An 18,809-nucleotide genomic window follows, 5' to 3' on the forward strand; every position below is an offset into this window, starting at 1 on the left:
AAAGTATGGATGAGCGGATCGTTTAGGTAAGATTTTAATTTCGGATGAATCATGAGGTCCATGACACGCAAATCAGTAACCATTGTGGATTTTTTTTTCTGTTGTGAACTGACTAGAATTATATAGAAATATCACTATACAAATTCTACTTTAAAGCGAAAGTTAATATATTAAGGTGAATCTGCGCGAGAAGATTTATGCAACTTCATCTATGAGTCTGAATGAAAGCAGCCATATTTAGTGCTCTGAAGAGTATATGTTCAAAAAGCTGTAAGTACAGTGGCCTCCAGTGGCCAAATTTTAAGCAAACCATCCCCTAGACGAAGAAGCACGAAAAAAGATTTGACACATTTTTATCATGTTTTCCCAAAACTAGGAATGCATTGAATTCACTATTTTGGATTCGTCGAATTAGGGTGGGAGAGGGAAATAAAGAGCTGCACATGCAGCGTGACAAAAAGTTACATTATTTTAAGGATTTGGATTCAGTTCTGCTAGGCACAGGAATTCGACTGAATCCTGCTGAAAATACGAATACTGAACCAAATCCTGGATTCTGTGAATCCCTACCTAAAACTGGCTAATAAATTATTTTCTTACTTTTTGTAGGGTCACGTCTTCGGCAAGAAGATTTCCCACCGCGAATCGTCGAGCATCCCTCGGACCTTATTGTCTCCAAAGGTGAACCAGCGACACTGAACTGCAAGGCCGAAGGGCGGCCGACTCCGACGATTGAATGGTATAAAGGAGGAGACAAAGTAGAGACAGACAAGGATGATCCTCGCTCTCATCGAATGTTGTTGCCCAGTGGATCACTATTTTTTTTACGCATCGTGCATGGACGCAAAATCAGGCCGGATGAAGGGGTCTACGTTTGCGTCGCAAGGAATTATCTTGGAGAAGCCGTGAGCCACAATGCATCGCTGGAAGTTGCAAGTAAGTGTCGTTTCCTGAATCAGATGCAGGAGGCTTCAATGGTGCAATAATACACCCCACTAATATGACACAGTCTTGGAGCCATAATGGCCTGACCAGCTTGCTCCACCTGTAGTTAGGGTTGCCACCTAGCTGGTATTTTACTGGCATGGCTGGTAAAAATTATGGCTATCCCAATGTTATTAAACGGGAGAAAAGATAAATATATAGGAAGGCCGGTATTTTTTTCCAGAAAAGGTGGCAACCCTATCTGTAGTTGATCTTTGGGAAGAAATATAAGGGATATACATGATAATACATATATTTAACCCATTAGTCGGATTTGATCTTTCCATGACATGTGTTGTCCGTTTTTAGAGTAAAGAAACATTGAACATTTGGCACTGGATATTCCATGTCAACGTCATAGATTCTTCAATCCCTGCATAAAGGGATAAATATCCAATTTCTCCAAACACTGTTTTCCTTTCTCTTTGTTAAAGCGGTAGTTCACCTTTAAGTTAACATTTAATATGTTATAGAATGGCTAATTCGAAGCAACTTTTCAGTGGGCCTTCTTTTTTATAGTTTTTCCAGCTTTCAAATGGGGGTCGTTGACCCCCACCTAAAAACAGATGCTCTGTAAAGCTGACCACAGACGCAAAGATCCGATCGTTCAAATCAACGTACAATCGGACTTCCCCATCTCCCGACCTTCCACTAACCATTCAGATCAAATAAAGTAGTAAAAGAACAGAGCAGCCGATGTTCTGCCCCTGACAGCAATCGTACGAAAGTTATGTACGACCAAAGCTAGTGACAGTCTCCCTCTGAAAATCGTACGATCGACAATACACGCAGAGAAATTATCCGCAGCCGACAGAAATCTTTTAACCTGTCAGATTGACCAAACGACCGATCTCCGCTGGACGAAAAATGTCGGGACTCTCCACACACGGTCCGAAAATCGCACGAATCCTCGTTTCGTAAGATCAGATCTTTGCGTCTATGGCCAGTGATAATAGTGAAGTTCCGCCACTAGAGTGAAATTCCGCCCTCTCCATTCATTTCTATGGGATTTTTATAGGCGAATTTATCAAAGGGTGAACTTTCACTTCACCCATTGATAAATACGCCTTTCAAAATCTCATAGAAATGAATTGAGAGCTGCGGATTTTCATTCTAGTGGCGGAACTTCACTCTTTGATAAATTTACCCCTAAGACTATAAATATAATATTATTGCTTCTTTGTATTATTCATCTTTGTATTTAGGCCCTCTCCTAGTCATATTCCAGTCTTTTATTCATATCAGTGCATGGTTGCTGTGGTAATTTAGACCCTAGCAGCCAGACTCCTTAAATTGTAAAATCAAAAACCACAAACGTAAAAAGCAAAACCAATTGCAAATTGTTTTAGAATATCACTCTCTACACCATACTAAAAGTAAGGGATGCACCGAATCCACTATTTTGGATTCGGACAAACCCCCAAATGTTTTGTGAAAGATTTGACCGAATACCCAACCAAATCAGAATCCTAATTTGCAGTTTTTACTTCCTTGTTTTGTGACACAAAATCACGCGATTACCCTCCCCATCCCTAATTTGCATATGCAAATTAGGATTTGGTTCGGCCTGGCAGAAGGATTCGGCTGAATCCTGCTAAAAAGGCCCATTACCGAACTAAATCCTGGATTCGGTGCATCCCTATTTAAAGGTGAACAATCCCTTTTAAGGTGGGCATAACTGGGCAGACTTTAGCTGCTGATTCAGCTCCTTGATTCATAGTCAGTGTCGGACTGGCCCGGCGGGACACCGGGAAAAAACCCGGTGGGCCCCGACCCTCGTGGGCCCCCGCCGTTCCAGACCCCCTCTAATAGTATAAACATTTAAAAAAAGTTTCCGGCGATGCGCATCGCAACGGCGCTTGCGCACCGAGAAGCGCCGCTCGCGCATGCGTATGGCTGCGTTCGAGCGGCACAGTAGGGGGGCGGGGGGCCCTGGACCAGCAGTCATGGTGGGCCCCGGGCCCCCCAGTCCGACCCTGTTCATAGTCGGCAGCTTATCTATGAGGCACACTAACAGGCCTACCCAAACAATACTTGGCCATAGATCAAGCTTATTGGTTCGATCCTCATCCTGATGACCTGTATCCCCATTATTGTGATGTCAACATTTGGCCCTAGGGCCAAATGAGTGGATTGTTTAATATATGGGCAGCCATGTTTCTCTCTATGCCCAATCTAATCTCTCTCTCTCTTCCTACCTTCCTCTCTATGTTGTAATCAAAGAACCTCAATTTCCTCAACTGACTTTTCCCATGATTTTACACTGTATTTTATATCACAAATGCTGATATTCTTTCCATGAAAAAAGTACTTTTTCAGCCAATTTTAAAGCCACGCTTCTAATACGCTCCTTGGAAGCAAAATGAAGGTTCTAGGTTATCTAGGGTATGTCTACTTTCCCAGAAAACTCTCTCTTAACCCTAGAGAAGGTGAGTGGAAAGCACTTTGCAGATTAGAGACATTCGGCGTACGCAATGTGAATAGTGTGTCTTTGTGTGCAAGTGCCGGTTCTCTTTTACTCAGCTGAAAAAGTGGATTGGCAGGTAGTCCATTAGTTTTGTCTGAGCGATTGGTAGGAGACAGGGAAACATCTCAGGGTGCGTTAATGCTTGCCATTCATGAGCAGCCTCTCACTTGTAATCTTATCAGGCTGACTTTGAACAGAAGTCGCTGGCATATTTAGAAACTGTCAAGTGAATTTGATATGTTGAAGCAGTGACTTTGTATTAGGCTGTAGCTCAGTACAAGCGGCCTGTTGTAATATCCGAGCATGCAGAATTGGTTTAGCATGTATGGCAGGCAGTTATATTCCTAGCATGCACAGGGGGGGAAAAAGGGGGTATTTTGTGCTTTGTTAATCTCATGGGACACTGAATAAAAGCTGGGCAGTGTTTTATAAGGGATAATAAAAATATGACATTCTTTTGCCCTGGAATGGAAGTACATTAACTGACAGTCATATGATAAACACTGAATCCTTTATGGAAGGAAGAACTAGAGCTGGAGAGGACAGGGAAACGAACAGGAAAGTATGGGGGAAAGTATGGGGGAATGGCCATTTACTGATTTTATCTTCTGTAGTAGCAATCGTAATTCACCACAGATTTCTTCTCAGTGTAGGCAAATATTGCAAGAAAGTTACCATGACTAGCAGTTGTATCAATTAATGGTGGAGAGGCTACACAGATTATGAGGGTAAAGGACATTGTACTTCATCTACTGACATGCTGCAGATTCTGCAACAGTAATGTAATGTTATTGCCATCTCTCCCTACTATACCTGCTATCCCACAGTCACACTACCTTCCCAGAGACTATTATCCCACTGTTAGTTACTATAGACACCATCTCTCCCTACTATACCTGCTATCCCACAGTCACACTACCTTCCCAGAGACTATTATCCCACTGTTAGTTACTATAGACACCATCTCTCCCTACTATACCTGCTATCCCACAGTCACACTCCCTTCCCAGAGACTATTATCCCACTGTTACTATAGACACCATCTCTCCCTACTATACCTGCTATCCCACAGTCACACTCCCTTCCCAGAGACTATTATCCCACTGTTACTATAGATACCATCTCTCCCTACTATACCTGCTATCCCACAGTCACACTCCCTTCCCAGAGACTATTATCCCACTGTTACTATAGACACCATCTCTCCCTACTATACCTGCTATCCCACAGTCACACTCCCTTCCCAGAGACTATTATCCCACTGTTACTATAGGCACCATCTCTCCCTACTATACCTGCTATCCCACAGTCACACTCCCTTCCCAGAGATTATTATACTCACTGCTACTATAGGCACCATCTCTCCCTACTATACCTGCTATCCCACAGTCACACTCCCTTCCCAGAGACTATTATCCACTGTTACTATAGGCACCATCTCTCCCTACTATACCTGCTATCCCACAGTCACACTCCCTTACCAGAGGCAAATTACAGTACTTCCCTTTCCATGTGCTGCACAAAACCTATTTTTAACTATCTATACTATTTTTCTGTAACTTTTTTCAACATACACATATTTAAAATCGTTTTACTCATATTTTCTCTGTGATCTTTTCTATATTCCCATAGTATAAGCTGGATCTCAGTGCCATCCGATGAGCCGTGTGCAGTTAGCATATGGTGGCTTCTCGCTCAGTATAAGCTGTTTTCTCCCGAGGAAGGTAAAGCCCAAGTGACCTGCCAGACATCTGGCCGCTCTTTTACCAGCAACACCACGATGACAGATAATGATATCTGCCTTATGATTAAAAGACTGAGATCTAAAGAAAGCCCCTTGCTTCTGTCTGATTAATAAAACCACAAGAGCAATGTGGCTTTTCCTTAGCATTCTATGTTTTATCCAAGATGTATATTAAATACACAGATACAGGGAACAATAGTAACAGATCTATTGATTGTGCCATTCTAATATTTCTTAGCTGAAATTATATATTTTTAGCCAATTATGGATTTATGTGCACCCCCAACAATGAACTTTCTAATGACAGCACATGTCTTACTTGTACTGATTTGTATCATATCTCAGTTAAGCCTATTGGAGGGATGAGGTTGTTGAGTGATTGATATATATACAGAAGAGCCTGTAAAATATTATTCTTATTAAACACCTGTCATGAAATCTGTGTGTTGGTGACAGGTTGTTGCCATTTATGTCAATGGGATGCTGCATAGGCGGGGAGCAGACCTTCCTCTTATGGCAGAAATACACTGGCAGTACCTGGTGTGCCTTTAACCTTAAAGGAATAATATACCCCCCGTTTGACTCAAGCTCATTCAATGGTCTTATGTGTACAATGAGCATAACCACAATCTAAATTTCCAAATATAAATAGAAATGTACATATTTCTACAGACACACTGTATTCCACAGATTGAAAGGAAACCATGATAGAATGTCTGTGTGCTCACTTGAACCAGTTCTCCTCCCCCCATAGGCTCACAGTGTAATGCAGCCCCTCCCTCACCTTGCTCATTGGGAAGTGATACAAACTTCTGCTTTCATAATGGAAAAAAAGATGAATGGGAGGAGTGTATAACTCTGTGAGCCTAAGGGGATTGGGAAATGTTTCAGTTAGATGAGAGACTATCATTGACTAATTCAAGTTTTTGGGTTGTTAACCCCAAACTCGCTGATTCAAGTTTTTCCTATTCAAGTTTTTACTTAAGGGAGGAACACCACAGTCAGTTTTGGGCGCGATCTAACGCACTGCGCAAAAACGCAGGCGTCAAGTCAGATGCAGTGGAAATAAGGTAAGCAACAGGAATGTTAGATGGTGTCACAGCGTGTCGCGTTGGATGAACGCTGTGACTTCATCCAACATTTCCATCTTTTGCCTTATTTCCGTTGCATCCGACTTGACGCCTGCGTTTTTGTGCAGTGTGTCGGATTGCGCCGAAATCGCCAGTGGAGATCCTCCCTAAATTAGAAACCATGAGTTCATTCGAGATATAAAAATTCTTATCCATACCTCCCAACTATCCTGTTTTCAGAGTACAGCCCCTCTTTTGACAGCTCAACCTGCAGTCCCGCGTTTGTACTGGAAAGTCCCCAGAGCCAGAAAAAGAAACAAAGTTTCTAACTTAATTGGCTTTTGGCAGAGAGCCTTGATTAGCCACAGCTGCAGATGATACTTTTGTAACAACTTTGAGATAAGCAAATAAGTAATTGTAACAATATAAGATAACAGGTCCCTTGGGAGAAGTTAGACTCACAGCTTAAAGGGTAATTCACCTTCATTAGCAAAACTGTAATAACTGAAAAAAAAACACAGAAATATGTTCAAACTTTCATAACCTGCCAAATTTTCTAAAATTAAAATGGTAATTAGGGGGGGTGGCCACAAAATGGGAGTGGTCAAAAAAATTGCCACGCTACCAGCGCCAACTTTGTTGTCGCTCTTTTTATTTCCAAAATGTTGGGAGGCATGCTCTTAACAATTGGCCATTAAGAAATAACCCACTTATTATTGGAAGTTTATATGGTGCTAATGCACCTTTAAGCATAAACCAAGCTATTGAATAGGGGGTATATTTTCCCTTTGAAATGGTAGGTGGGCTGTATGATTCAGCTGAGACTCAGTGTAGCATGCATTCTGCAGAACAATGTATTAACCCAGTAAGCACCAGAAAACAGGCAGAGAACATACTGCTGGCATTAAGCACTTATATATAGTTACCGTAAGTCAGTTCTTCTGCTGAAGGGCGAGTGTAATCAGTGAGAACTGACTGATAGAGTCTGGCCTGCTTGGAACTAGTTGCCCGGAGGCACTCATATGTAACAAACATACACATAGAAAACAACTATGTGTATTTAATAAAAAAACATTTCAATAGACATAAACACTGATTTGTTATAAATATTTACACTCTTTTCGCCCAAAAGATGAGCACCCCCTATTCCTGCCGCGGTCTCTTTGGATTGTGGGAATGGTTTGGTGAACAAACATCAGCACACAGTGAAATGTCAGTGGAAGGAGCTGAGTGGGTCCGGAGGGATCTCATGCAATGGGCCGTGCAGCACTCCCTTATTATCTCCATGCTGTGAGAGCAAACCTGCCGTGAGAGACATCACTCCGGCTGTGCGTCCTGTGCGCTCTAATTAAATGAAGGGTTTTAGCTAAAGCCTCCCATGCTCGACAAGGTGTGTAACATATAAAGCACCGGCAAATTGGCTGTTTTGTACCTGCTCTTGCACAGCATGTTGTCAAATACCCCTGATTTCTTATCAGTTGACAGGTCTACAGAGTTAAAGAAAAAAAAGTTAAAGGGAAGCTTAAGTGGTGTGCATATTTAAAGGGGAACTCCGGCTTCCAAACTAAAATGTGATAAAGTGGCCCACATAACACAGAAACCCTAATATACCATCACAGTTACCTGTTTCTTCCAAAAATATGAATAAATGCCATTTTCTATGAAATCCAGCTGTTTAACTGCATCATTTGAAATCCTGGCAGGGAAGGAGGGACTAAACACTGATGTTACAAATTGTAACAACTACTCAAATAGCTTACAGACAGCATGCAGGAACTACATATCCCACAATGCATTGCACTGTGATGTTCCTTTCCCTATTGAAATCACATGTGCAGGGAATTGTGGGGTTTGGAGGATGCAGGACAGCTGGCTGTTGATACAAAGTAACAGTAGTCAGCCAGCTCAGCAAAGTAGTCAGACAGATCAGCAGGAGAGCAGGGGGCTAGCCTTAGGGAACTGTTCCAAACCATTACAAATAATGAAAAGTCTACATATTTTTAAATTGATGTATATTGCAAAGTTGCTCGAAATTGTGTTTACTTTTCAAAAAGCTTAAGTTATGTTTTTGTGGCGTCCACCTTTAAGTAAATCTGTATACCTTAGTCCATGCATGCTATTTGATCAAAAGCTAAAATCTGATTGGCTAGACATAGGTAGCTAAAAGATATAGGGCCTCATTTGCAAGTCACGTTACACCATTGTGCCTGGTAGAACTGCTTTTTTTCAGCCAGCATAGGGTGCATTTAGGGTAGGGACACACTGGACGATTTGTCGCCAACGTTTTTAAAAAGCAAATTGCGGCTACATATCGCTCGTTTTGTCTCTGAACAAAAACAAATGAAAGACGCCAGCTCCTGTGCCCACAGCGCGTTTGTGAATAGCCTGTAGCTCCAAAACACACTGAGACCCTTTTCCGAGTGATTTATCAGAAATAGCATGTACTTAGAAAAGCACTGAAATCTCCTAGACAGGCACACACATACAGATAAGTAGCAGTAATTGTATTCAAATTACAATGCGAACGCAATGACGCAAGAACGCAAGCACGTAAAGACGCCAGGTTACAGCGGGAAGCACAAACCGTTTCCGGTTTGGGTGAAGCACGTACCGCACAGAGTAATGGGATACAAATCGCTCTGTGCCAATAGTCGCTGTGAATCGTCTGTTCAAAAAAGACGATCATCTTGTCGCCGCGATTTACTTTTTTAAAACGTTGGCGACAAATCGTCCAGTGTGTCCTTACCCTTAAAGCGCTTGTGATTTTGCAGTTGTATCCATCTCATAAAATTGGTTTTAATCGCTAACTCTCTTTCCTGATATGGGCTTCATCTGTTGTTTGGCTTTCAAGTGAGCACTGTATGAAGAGGCTGCAGGGAAAACAGTACGGACTGGGCAGCTGCTTAACAATGAAATCCGTACATCAGCTCTGTGCACTGTACTGACCCCTAAATCTAAAAGAATATATGTATTTTCAGGCTGCAGGCATATAAGCAGTTCTAATTAAAAAAAAAAACAATTTGACCTGGCCCCCGTGCATATGGAAGTACAGGTATCGGACCTGTTATCCAGAATGTGCGGGATCTGGATAACAAATTTTTCTGTAATTTGGATCTTCATACCTACTAGAAAATCATGTAAACATTAAATAAACCCATCTATTTTGCTTCCAATATGGATTAATTAGATCTTAGTTTGGATCAAGTACAAGGTACTGTTTTATTATTACAGAGAAAAAGAAAATCCTTTTTAAAAATATGAATTATTTGGATAAAATGGAGTCTATGGGAGACGGACTTTCCGTTATTTGGAGCTTTCTGGATAACGGATTTCCGGACATAGAACATGCTGTTGCGTAATCATTTTTAGAGTTTCACTATATACATCAGGGAGAAGCTCCCAGCATCTACAATAACAGTCTAAAGGTGGGAAACTGCAGAGGGGGCTGTGGAAGAAAAGAAGGAATTGGTCGCTACTGATTTATGTAGACACTGAGATGTACATCTCTATGGAATTCACTTAGTTCCTATAAACAACAATGATAGTTTAATACAGGAAAACAAATTTGCAAAGCAGACGGTGACTCATAATGACTTCAGCCTTAAGCCTTGTGCTCTTATCCCGTCAGCTCCGTCTCTTTATCCTCTTGCATGCAAACAGATTAACTCTGTCCCTGTGCATCCCATATACAGATTTTTTGTTTGCTAGTTTGTCTAAAGGCCTCTGGATGTTTCCAAGATATTCATTTGATCATCTCGATGGAATTTGGGGTGCTGGGTGCCGTCCTTAGGTTCCTAAATAGTAGTAAATTGAAATATCTGCATGGCAAGGCTGACTAAGGGCAGATGCATACGCTGCTATTTCGGGAGATTGGTCTTAATCGCTTCTTCTTCGGGCGACTAATCTCCCCAAACTGCCTTCCCAACATGTAGAATGTAAATCGCCAGCGGGATGGCACTCGGAAACAATTTGTTTTCCGAAGTTGCCTCACGAGGGTGATTCTGGAAAGCTGAAGCGATTTACATTGTAGCCGGCGGGAAGACAGTTCGGGGAGATTAGTCTCAAAGAAGGAGCGATATGTCGCTGGGCGACTAATCTCCCGAAATAGCATTGAGTGTATCAGCCCTAAAAGCTAAACAGATTGACCATTATATGTTGAGCGGATCACAAACACAAAAGCGAAAGGCTCGAAGTGTTAACCCCTTGATGACCACGGTGCTGACTCCGTATAAAGAACCACATTCAGTTTCATGCCTATAGAGCGGCTCTGAATCTCTTTAGAAATGAAACTGTCGCATGACCTCCCGAGCAAAGCAGCAGCTTGTTTATTTCAGTGACAAATCTGATCAACTCTGCCGGGCTGACTTCCCCTTTACTATCTGGGCCTGTAAGGGAACTTGGGATAATGTCCCCAGAGATGATGTCGGGAATAGTGGGAATGGGAAGAGTTCAGAGAACGTGTGAAGAATTGATGCTTGCAGGGAGGTGAAAACAAATACACTGGAGACAGTGAAAAATATTAATATTTATATTACATTGTAATGCATATGGGTAAATGCATATAGTTATACTGTATTTCTGTATGGGTAGCTATAAACGCTAATCAGGGGCAGGCTGACTCTGGTTAACTGATTGTTTTTAACTGTGTTTTTTTGTGAATTTTGTCGACTGAAAGCTTTAGTTCTAAGCAGTTTAAAGCGGTGGTTGCTTTTAAGTTAACTTTTAGTATGTTATAGAATGGCTAATTCTAAGCAATGTTTCAATTGGTCTTCATTATTTATGATTTATAGTTTTTTTTAAATTATTTGCCTTTTTCTTCTGACACTTTTCAGTTTTCAAATGGGGGTCACTGACCCCATCTAAAACAAATGCTCTTTAAGGCTTCCCATTTTTTGCTATTGCTGCTTTTTATTACTCATCTTTCTGTTTAGGCCTCTCCGATTCATATTCCAGTCTCTTATTCAAATCAGTGCATTGTTGCTAGGGGAATTTGGACTCTACCAACCAGATTGCTGGAATTGCAAACTGGAGAGCTGCTGAATAACTCAAAAAACACAAATAATAAAAAAAAATCAAAAGCAAATTGTCTCAGAATATCACTCTCTACATCATACTAAAAGTTAACTCAAAGGTGAACAACCCATTTAAAATGAGAGTGTCACCTAAAAACCCAGCAGTGCATATTTTCTGCCAAAAACTAGCCGCCAACTAATAAATGTGCAAGGAATGGTGATTTCGGTGCTAAATGTTTGAACCTCTAAAGGACACAATTTATTCCTCCCAACTGTCCCGTTTTTCGCCGATTTTGACAGTTCAAAGATACAAAGTTTCTGAAATGTAATTAAATAAGAGGCTCTTGGCAGAGAGCCCAGAATATGTGGCAGGTACACTTGGATACTTTTGTAACAATTTAAGATAAGCAAAGAAACAAATGTAACTATTTAAGATAAGCAAAGAAAGAATTGTAACTATTTAAGATAAGCAGGTCTCTTGGGGAAACTGACTTGCAGTTTAAAGGGCAATTTACCTTTCATTAGCAAAACTGTAATAACAAAACAACCACAGGAATTTGTTCAAACTTTCATAGCCTGACACATTTTGTAAAATGAACATGGTAATTAGGGGGTGTGGCCACAAAAATAGGCATGGTCTAAACATGTTGCCGCTCTCTTTGTGTCCCTCTTTCTGTTTCCAAAATGTATGGGAGGTATGAACAATGGCTAATCCCCCAGAAATTCATGAGTAACGAGGTGCATGACATTACAGTGGCTCAGTTGCATTCTACACTACAAACACACCTTTCAACACAATCCTTTACTCTAATGATCCTGTGGTTTAATCCACTAATAGGTGTCACCATCTTGAACCAACTTGTTTGTTTTCCCAAGACCAATTTGGCAATCAGCGCTTTGTATTTGAATTTTAAGCATCTTTTATGAGGCTACAACATTTGGGAGAGCCTAAAAAAGAAGTTCCTGTGCATTTGTATCTTAAATGAAAAATTTTAAGTTTTCATTTCCCTTTCAGCAGATTTTACCAATTTGCCCCTGCCTGGAAACGATTATCCATAATTAATACAATATCTTGTGTTTATACATTCGGGCGCTGTTCTATATTGGTTCCAGAGTGCAGGGGAAATGCTTTTTTGCCTACTTTCTTGCTGTATTTATTCACTCTGGTGTAAAATGTTAGATCTATGGACCACAAGAAGGGGAAGGAAGCGCAGCCCCTGGTCACACATTGCAGCCTTCTGTATCACTGTATCCTAAATAGAGCCGGGTGCTTTGGGGCATGCTTGGAACCAGCAGAAAAGTATCTGTTTATTATTCGGCTCTGCATGGGGTCGCTGGACTGTGGCGGATGTGACAACTGGATGTTAAAAGGGGCATTGTGATGCTTCTTAGAATCATTAGCTGAATCTGCACATCCCTGGCAAAAGTTATTCGGTTTCTCCGTCTCCCTCTCTGTGCCTAAATGCTAATCCCCTTTGTGCTACATGCTGCTGTTTTCTTTCTCCCTCTAAGCATGCGGAGATCGGGTTTCAGGATTCATTTTTCTTCAAAAATATCATCGCCCTTGGAAAACTCCGCTATTGAAAGCTTGTCTTGCTTTTGGCAGTTAGAAAACGTGTGCCGTGATGTCCTCTCCCAGAATTGTATTTGTAGAGGAGGGGAGGGGTGGGGAAATGCCCTGGCGCCCAACATACCTTGGGGCACTTCAGAGCATCAGTTGCAGGTTTGGGAGAGTGTGGGAAAACTTAGCAAAGCAACAGCATTGACATTTGACATTGTAGCCGTCACAGTAGCCTGCCCTTAGCTATGAGATGCTAGGCTTTGCAGAACATTACAAAACAAATGAGAATTATTGGAAAATACTCAGCATCGGATTGGGGTCTCCTGGGCCCACCGGGGCTGCAATCAGATGGATCGCCCTACCTACATCTGTCTTCCGCCTACTCCAATCCACACAGCGATGCATGTTTACACCTCCTCTGTGCTCCTTTGTACGACTGAGGATGGGCAGCTATAAATGGGCAGGAGAGCACCAGAAGCATCCACAGGGAGTGCGTCTGGGCCGACAGGGCCCATAAAAGCCAAGGCCTACCAATTGTTTCCTGGAGTCCCACCAGCCTAGTCCAGCCCTGCAGTGCAGACACTGATATTCAGAATAAATGTTGCCATTAGGGATGCACCGAATCGGCCGAACCCCTGAATCCTTTGTGAAAGATATGGCCGAATACCGAACTGAATCCGACAGTTGTGAAAAATGTTACTTCCTTGTTTTGTGGCAAAAAGTCATGTAATTTCCCTCCCAATTTGCATATGCAAATTAGGATTCGGATTCAGTTCGGCCAGACAGAATCCTGCTGAAAAAGGCACAATCCTGGCCGAATCCTGAACCGAATCATGGATTCGGTGCATCCCTAGTTGCCATATTTTCTCATTATACATGCTGTTCCCAAGTCTTCCTACCACAGTTGCCGCCAAGCATATTCTGCCTTTGATCACCCAACCTGCCCAGATCTACTCTACCCTATCTCTTTTCTCCTTTGGTGCCCAGTGCAGGGCCCCAGTACGTACCAAACCCAGGGAAATCTACTCCCTTTTAAACATTTCAAAAGACAGATGTACTGGTCTGTAGTTCCTGGAAAGAGACTGTTTGTAATTATGGTAGGGTGATACCACTGCAGCTCACAGGGAAGGTCACTGCCATAATATTCAGTTCCACACTGACACAATGCAAATATTTTTCCATGATAGGTCATCTCCCCCTCTGAAGAACATATACCTGCTCCCCTCTCAAGTGAACTTACCTTTAACACTTTTACATCCAAGCACAACCTTCTTTGGTTACTTTTGTCATTTCTGACCCAAATGCAGGGATCAGCTTTTAACCAAAACATCTTTTCTTTTGCTGTGCGTGGGCGAAGTTATGCCACCAGAAAAGTCCCTTTCAGAGCGCCTTTCCAGTTTTGTTTCCGCAGCGTAATCTCATTCAGACTCATTCAGCGAAGGATTTTTCTCACGCTGAATGAGGTTTTAGAGAGAAAAACTGACAGCCCAGTAAATATTTAAGTTTTAAAAAAGAAAAAAAAAAAGTTTTGCATTTTTTGCGCATAGCTGGATTGATATGTTTGATCAACGTGGATTAAAGGAGAACTAAATCTTAACAAAGAATTCGACTTGGAATGTTACACCTTACCGTTTGGGCTTCTTTACCAGCCAAAGCATTTTTTTTTTGCTGGGGTCAGTGACCCTTAGTATCACTTTTACTGTGTTTCCCCTCATCCGTGCCTCATTGCCTTGTATTTCCATTACTTTAAAGACATAGGAATATTATATACCCTTAAAGATGTAAATGTAAATCAAACCCCAGGGATATTTCATGTCAACAAAGCCGTTATTGGAGTGAAAATGTTTATAAGTGGGGTTTATGTTTTGTGTATTTTCCTTTAAGTACACCATGTAATCATGTCATCGGGCGCAGTTTGTGCAGAACATTCCTTCCCTGCCTATTTGCATTAAGATATACAGATCTGTCATGCAATACACATGTAGCATGACAGTTGCATTTTATCGTGCGTTCATGCTGAAGAACTTGAATGTCACGCTAATTATAATCTCTTTGTTTAAAATCGCCTACATTTTCTGCAGCCCTGTACAATACATTATGGGACAGAACAAACACATATAGAAAAACATACCCCACCGAAACATTATACAACTTTTGCCTCCACCCACGTCGTGTCAAGCCTCTTCTCATACTCAGGCAGCAATCATACATGAAGAAAAGAAGTAAAATAGTACAGGTATGGGACCTGTTATCCAGAATGCTCGGGACCTGGGGTTTTCCGGATAATGGATCTTTCCGTAATTTGGGTCTTCATGCCTTAAGTCTACTAGAAATTAATTTATACATTAAATAAACCCAATAGGCTGGTTTTGCTTTCAAAAACGATTAATTATATCTTAGTTGGGATCAAGTACAAGCTACTGTTTTATTATTACAGAGAAAAAGGAAATCATTTTTAAAAATTTGGACTATTTGGATAAAATGGAGTCTATGGGAGACAGCCATTCCGTAATTCAGAGCTTTCTGGATATCGGGTTTCCGGATAAGGGATCCTATACCTGTACTATAGGGCAGTGTGCCCTGATCTTGAGAGCTCACACACTCTAATTGCAGTATGGCAAAGAAGGCCCTTCTCATGTTAAAACATAATGCAAGATATTTCATGCCATCACATGGGCCTTAACAATGACATGTTCCACCAATCACAGAAGGTGACATCTACGTATACTGCTCCGAAGATCAGTAATGACTAAAGTTGTGGTTTTATGACTTTTTCAGATCAAGCTCTCCTTTGAGGTCCAACATCTTGTCAGGGCCCATCCTTAGATCATAACCATCTGACAGTTATATAAATACACTACTGTATCAGCCACTCAGCCATAATTCCAAAAGTATAGATAACAGCAAATAATAATGTTCACCCCAGTCCTCTCACTAACTGGGGATCATTCTGGGCATTCTGGAATATTAAGTAGAGTAAATTGCATTTTGCCCAAATTGCATCCTAACTGCCTTTTGGCTGCACTCCCCATCCAACAGTGGAGTCTATATGCAGTATTATGACAGTTAGATCCCAGATAGGTGATATTATGTATGGCCAACTGAATTAAGACTATCTCTGTCCCTGCCTGGAGGGATATGGTAGGAGAGATATAGTGGTTACTGTAAAGGCAAATAAATTGTATGTGAAACTAGTGATGGGCGAATAAATTTGGCAGGCATGGTTTCGCTGCCCGCAAATAAATTTGTGAAACTGAGGCGAAAATTTTCAGCGACAATATAAAAATGTGCGTGCGTCAAAATTGTAAAAATTACCCATTAACTTCAATGCGTTTTGTTAATTTTTCACCGCTTGGAGAAATTTTTGGCGAAGGCAAACAGGACAGATTCACCCATCACTATTAAAAACATGCTGGCATGGGCGTATTTACCATATAGGCAATCGAGGGCCAATGTCTAGGGAGGCAGCTTTAAGCGGCAGCCCTCAAACACCCATATAATAAAAAAAAGCTCTGTGGAAATTTTTTTTTTCCTGCTGCTAGAAGTTTTCTTATTAAAACCCGGCAGCAGAAGTTGGGGTCCCTCTAGTGGTGCACAGGAAATGTTATGTGGTGTGTTGCGCCGTGATGTCACATCTAGCGAATTTGACCCTCTTTGCTTTGCGGAAAATTCACAAAATGGCAAACATCACTTTGAAGCAATGGACATTTATCGCGAGACATTTTTAAAACCATGCAACATTGTTTTTTACTATACATTGGAGTTTTTTCGTGGCAAAAAGTCACATACGCTGATGTCACGCAGGGCGGCGGCGCTTACAGGTCCGGTGCCCAGTAACATAACTAAGGAAGGTTGGGCCCGGCCAAGCATCCAGGCCACCCACCCCCTCCAGATGTAGTTTTCTGTGGACCTTTGCACCCCCGATAGTTACACCACCGCCGGTGTCTAGGGCGGCACTGTATACACACAACATCTCAGAAGAAGCTCATTCCACCAGCTGCTGTGATTGATTAGCCCAAATCCAAATGACTCTAACCTTGCAATGGGCTTCCTATCCTAATTTTTTACTCTTGGGGGGGGGGTTGAATAGTTTTGCATCTCGATTTTCAGTCTAATTGGGATTTCAGCAGACTGGAAATCCATTATGTTGGTGACGGTCATTGGTGCCACATACTTCTCCTGTTTTCCACCTGATCTCTTTGGAGCTTAATTAGTATTTTGCCATAGATCCCCCATGATGATTGGTCTGATCTCAAAATCTCAAATATAAGCCCCCACACTAAAAGCCATCATAAAAACCTAAAAGTCAATAAATGTATTACATTGTTCTTTAAATAGTTCACAATTTGCTGATCAGGGCATAAAAGCAGAAAATAATTGAATTATCTGCATGGCATTATTTTGCTCAGTGCTGTATTAAGAGTCTATTTTTTTTTTTTGTTCACCTGTGTAATTTATGCCTAGAGGAGAACATCTCTTGAGCTGTGAACACGATAGATTTAGTCCAGGGGGTAAAATTACTAATGTAAACAGATTTAAAAATAGGTGTATTGTTTAGTTAATGGTGCCATGGAGATTTCTGCTTGTGTACAGTTATAGACTGCTGTACTGCCAGTAGATCTCAGCTATGTTGCCAGTCTCCATTCTCTTTGTACGTGGTCTCCGTTTTCAATAATAATAAAAATAAAAATAGTTCGGGAAATGTGAATTTTTTTTGCATAAGGAAAAATATATATATCATGAAGTGAAATAACTGTGATAATCTGCTCTGTATATTTTCTTTTAAAGGGCAGATAACCCTACTTTATTTTGCCTTTCTCCCTGCGCATGAATTGGTAATTGGGATTGGTTATCTGGAAGCCTGCAGAAAGCTCCCAATGACAGAAAGGCTGCCTCCCATAGACTCCATTTCAATCAAATAATTATAATTTTTAAAAAAACATTTTCTCTGAACTTATAAAACAGTACCTTGCACTTGATCCCGACTCTGATATAATTACACTTTACTGGAGGCAAATTTTTTTATTGGATTTAATTCATGTTTAAATACTTTTTTAAGTATGGAGATTCAAATTATGGAAAGATCGCTTGTGCAGAAACCCCCTGGTCCGAGGAATTCTGTCTAGAGTTGACACCTGACCAGTTTTGACCCGGACAGCCTGTTTTTTTGAAGGGCAGGATTCCCTGAGATTGACCACGTCATCAGTCTGCCCTTGCCACTTCAACGGTTTGCCCCTGCCACGCCACCGCCCGGAGTTAGTGGTGGTGAAAGGTGGCAAGCCTAGATCAGCCAATCCGATCCCCAACATGGGTGGTCAAAGTGGGCAAAGATCATGGGCAGCCTCGACAAACAAGCAGATCTTTACATGTATGGCCAGAATTAGTTGTAAAGAGCTTAATTACAGTATCGGGTGCCTGTATTGCCAATTATTAATAGAGAGACACTGGGAAAAGTATAAACCATTACAGTAATGTATAAGAAGACCCTATGACCCGAGTCAGACTGTTCTGTCAGGATACAGGGAAATTACATGGTGGGACCCACATCAACTCTACTGTCACCACAAAGCCATCTCACATCGATACCATTCAGCATTTTACAGCTCATGGTTCTTAGAGTAGAGACCTGATGACAAGTTCTCTGGTGGGCCTTATGAAGCCTAGTCAAGGTCACTGGCCGTGTTCAAAAGCTTTGCATCAGAATTGTACAGCTTGTTATACTGTAGTGGAGGATCGGTACCTTCTTTTTATTTTTTGTTTGTTATTCATTTGTTTACGGCACCGTCTTAAAATTACACCCATATGTACCTGGCGCTCTTTGTCCCTAAGGTACTGTATGTAGGTTTAATTCTCTTTCTAAATGATGTAAGTCTTGTCTTGTAGCATAATGGCAGCGTGAAGCAACACTTTAGTACTCTAAGATTAGCCTTGTTGATTGGGACTGGGCTGCGCAAGAAATGTGTTTACATCT

General features: G+C 41.4%; 1 protein-coding gene across 1 annotated transcript in view; it reads left to right on the forward strand.

Annotated features, from left to right (window-relative positions):
• Positions 1–609: 609 nt before the first annotated feature.
• Positions 610–18,809, forward strand: part of robo1.L (roundabout guidance receptor 1 L homeolog) — a gene marked incomplete at its 5' end in the record, with an annotated part of 197,096 nt that continues 178,896 nt past the window's right edge. Inside the window, 1 exon segment of the mRNA NM_001090781.1 lies at positions 610–936. Coding sequence (NP_001084250.1) covers positions 610–936 — 327 coding nt within the window.

Source organism: Xenopus laevis, chromosome 2L (genome assembly GCF_017654675.1).
Source record: "Xenopus laevis strain J_2021 chromosome 2L, Xenopus_laevis_v10.1, whole genome shotgun sequence".
Lineage (NCBI taxonomy): Eukaryota > Metazoa > Chordata > Amphibia > Anura > Pipidae > Xenopus > Xenopus laevis.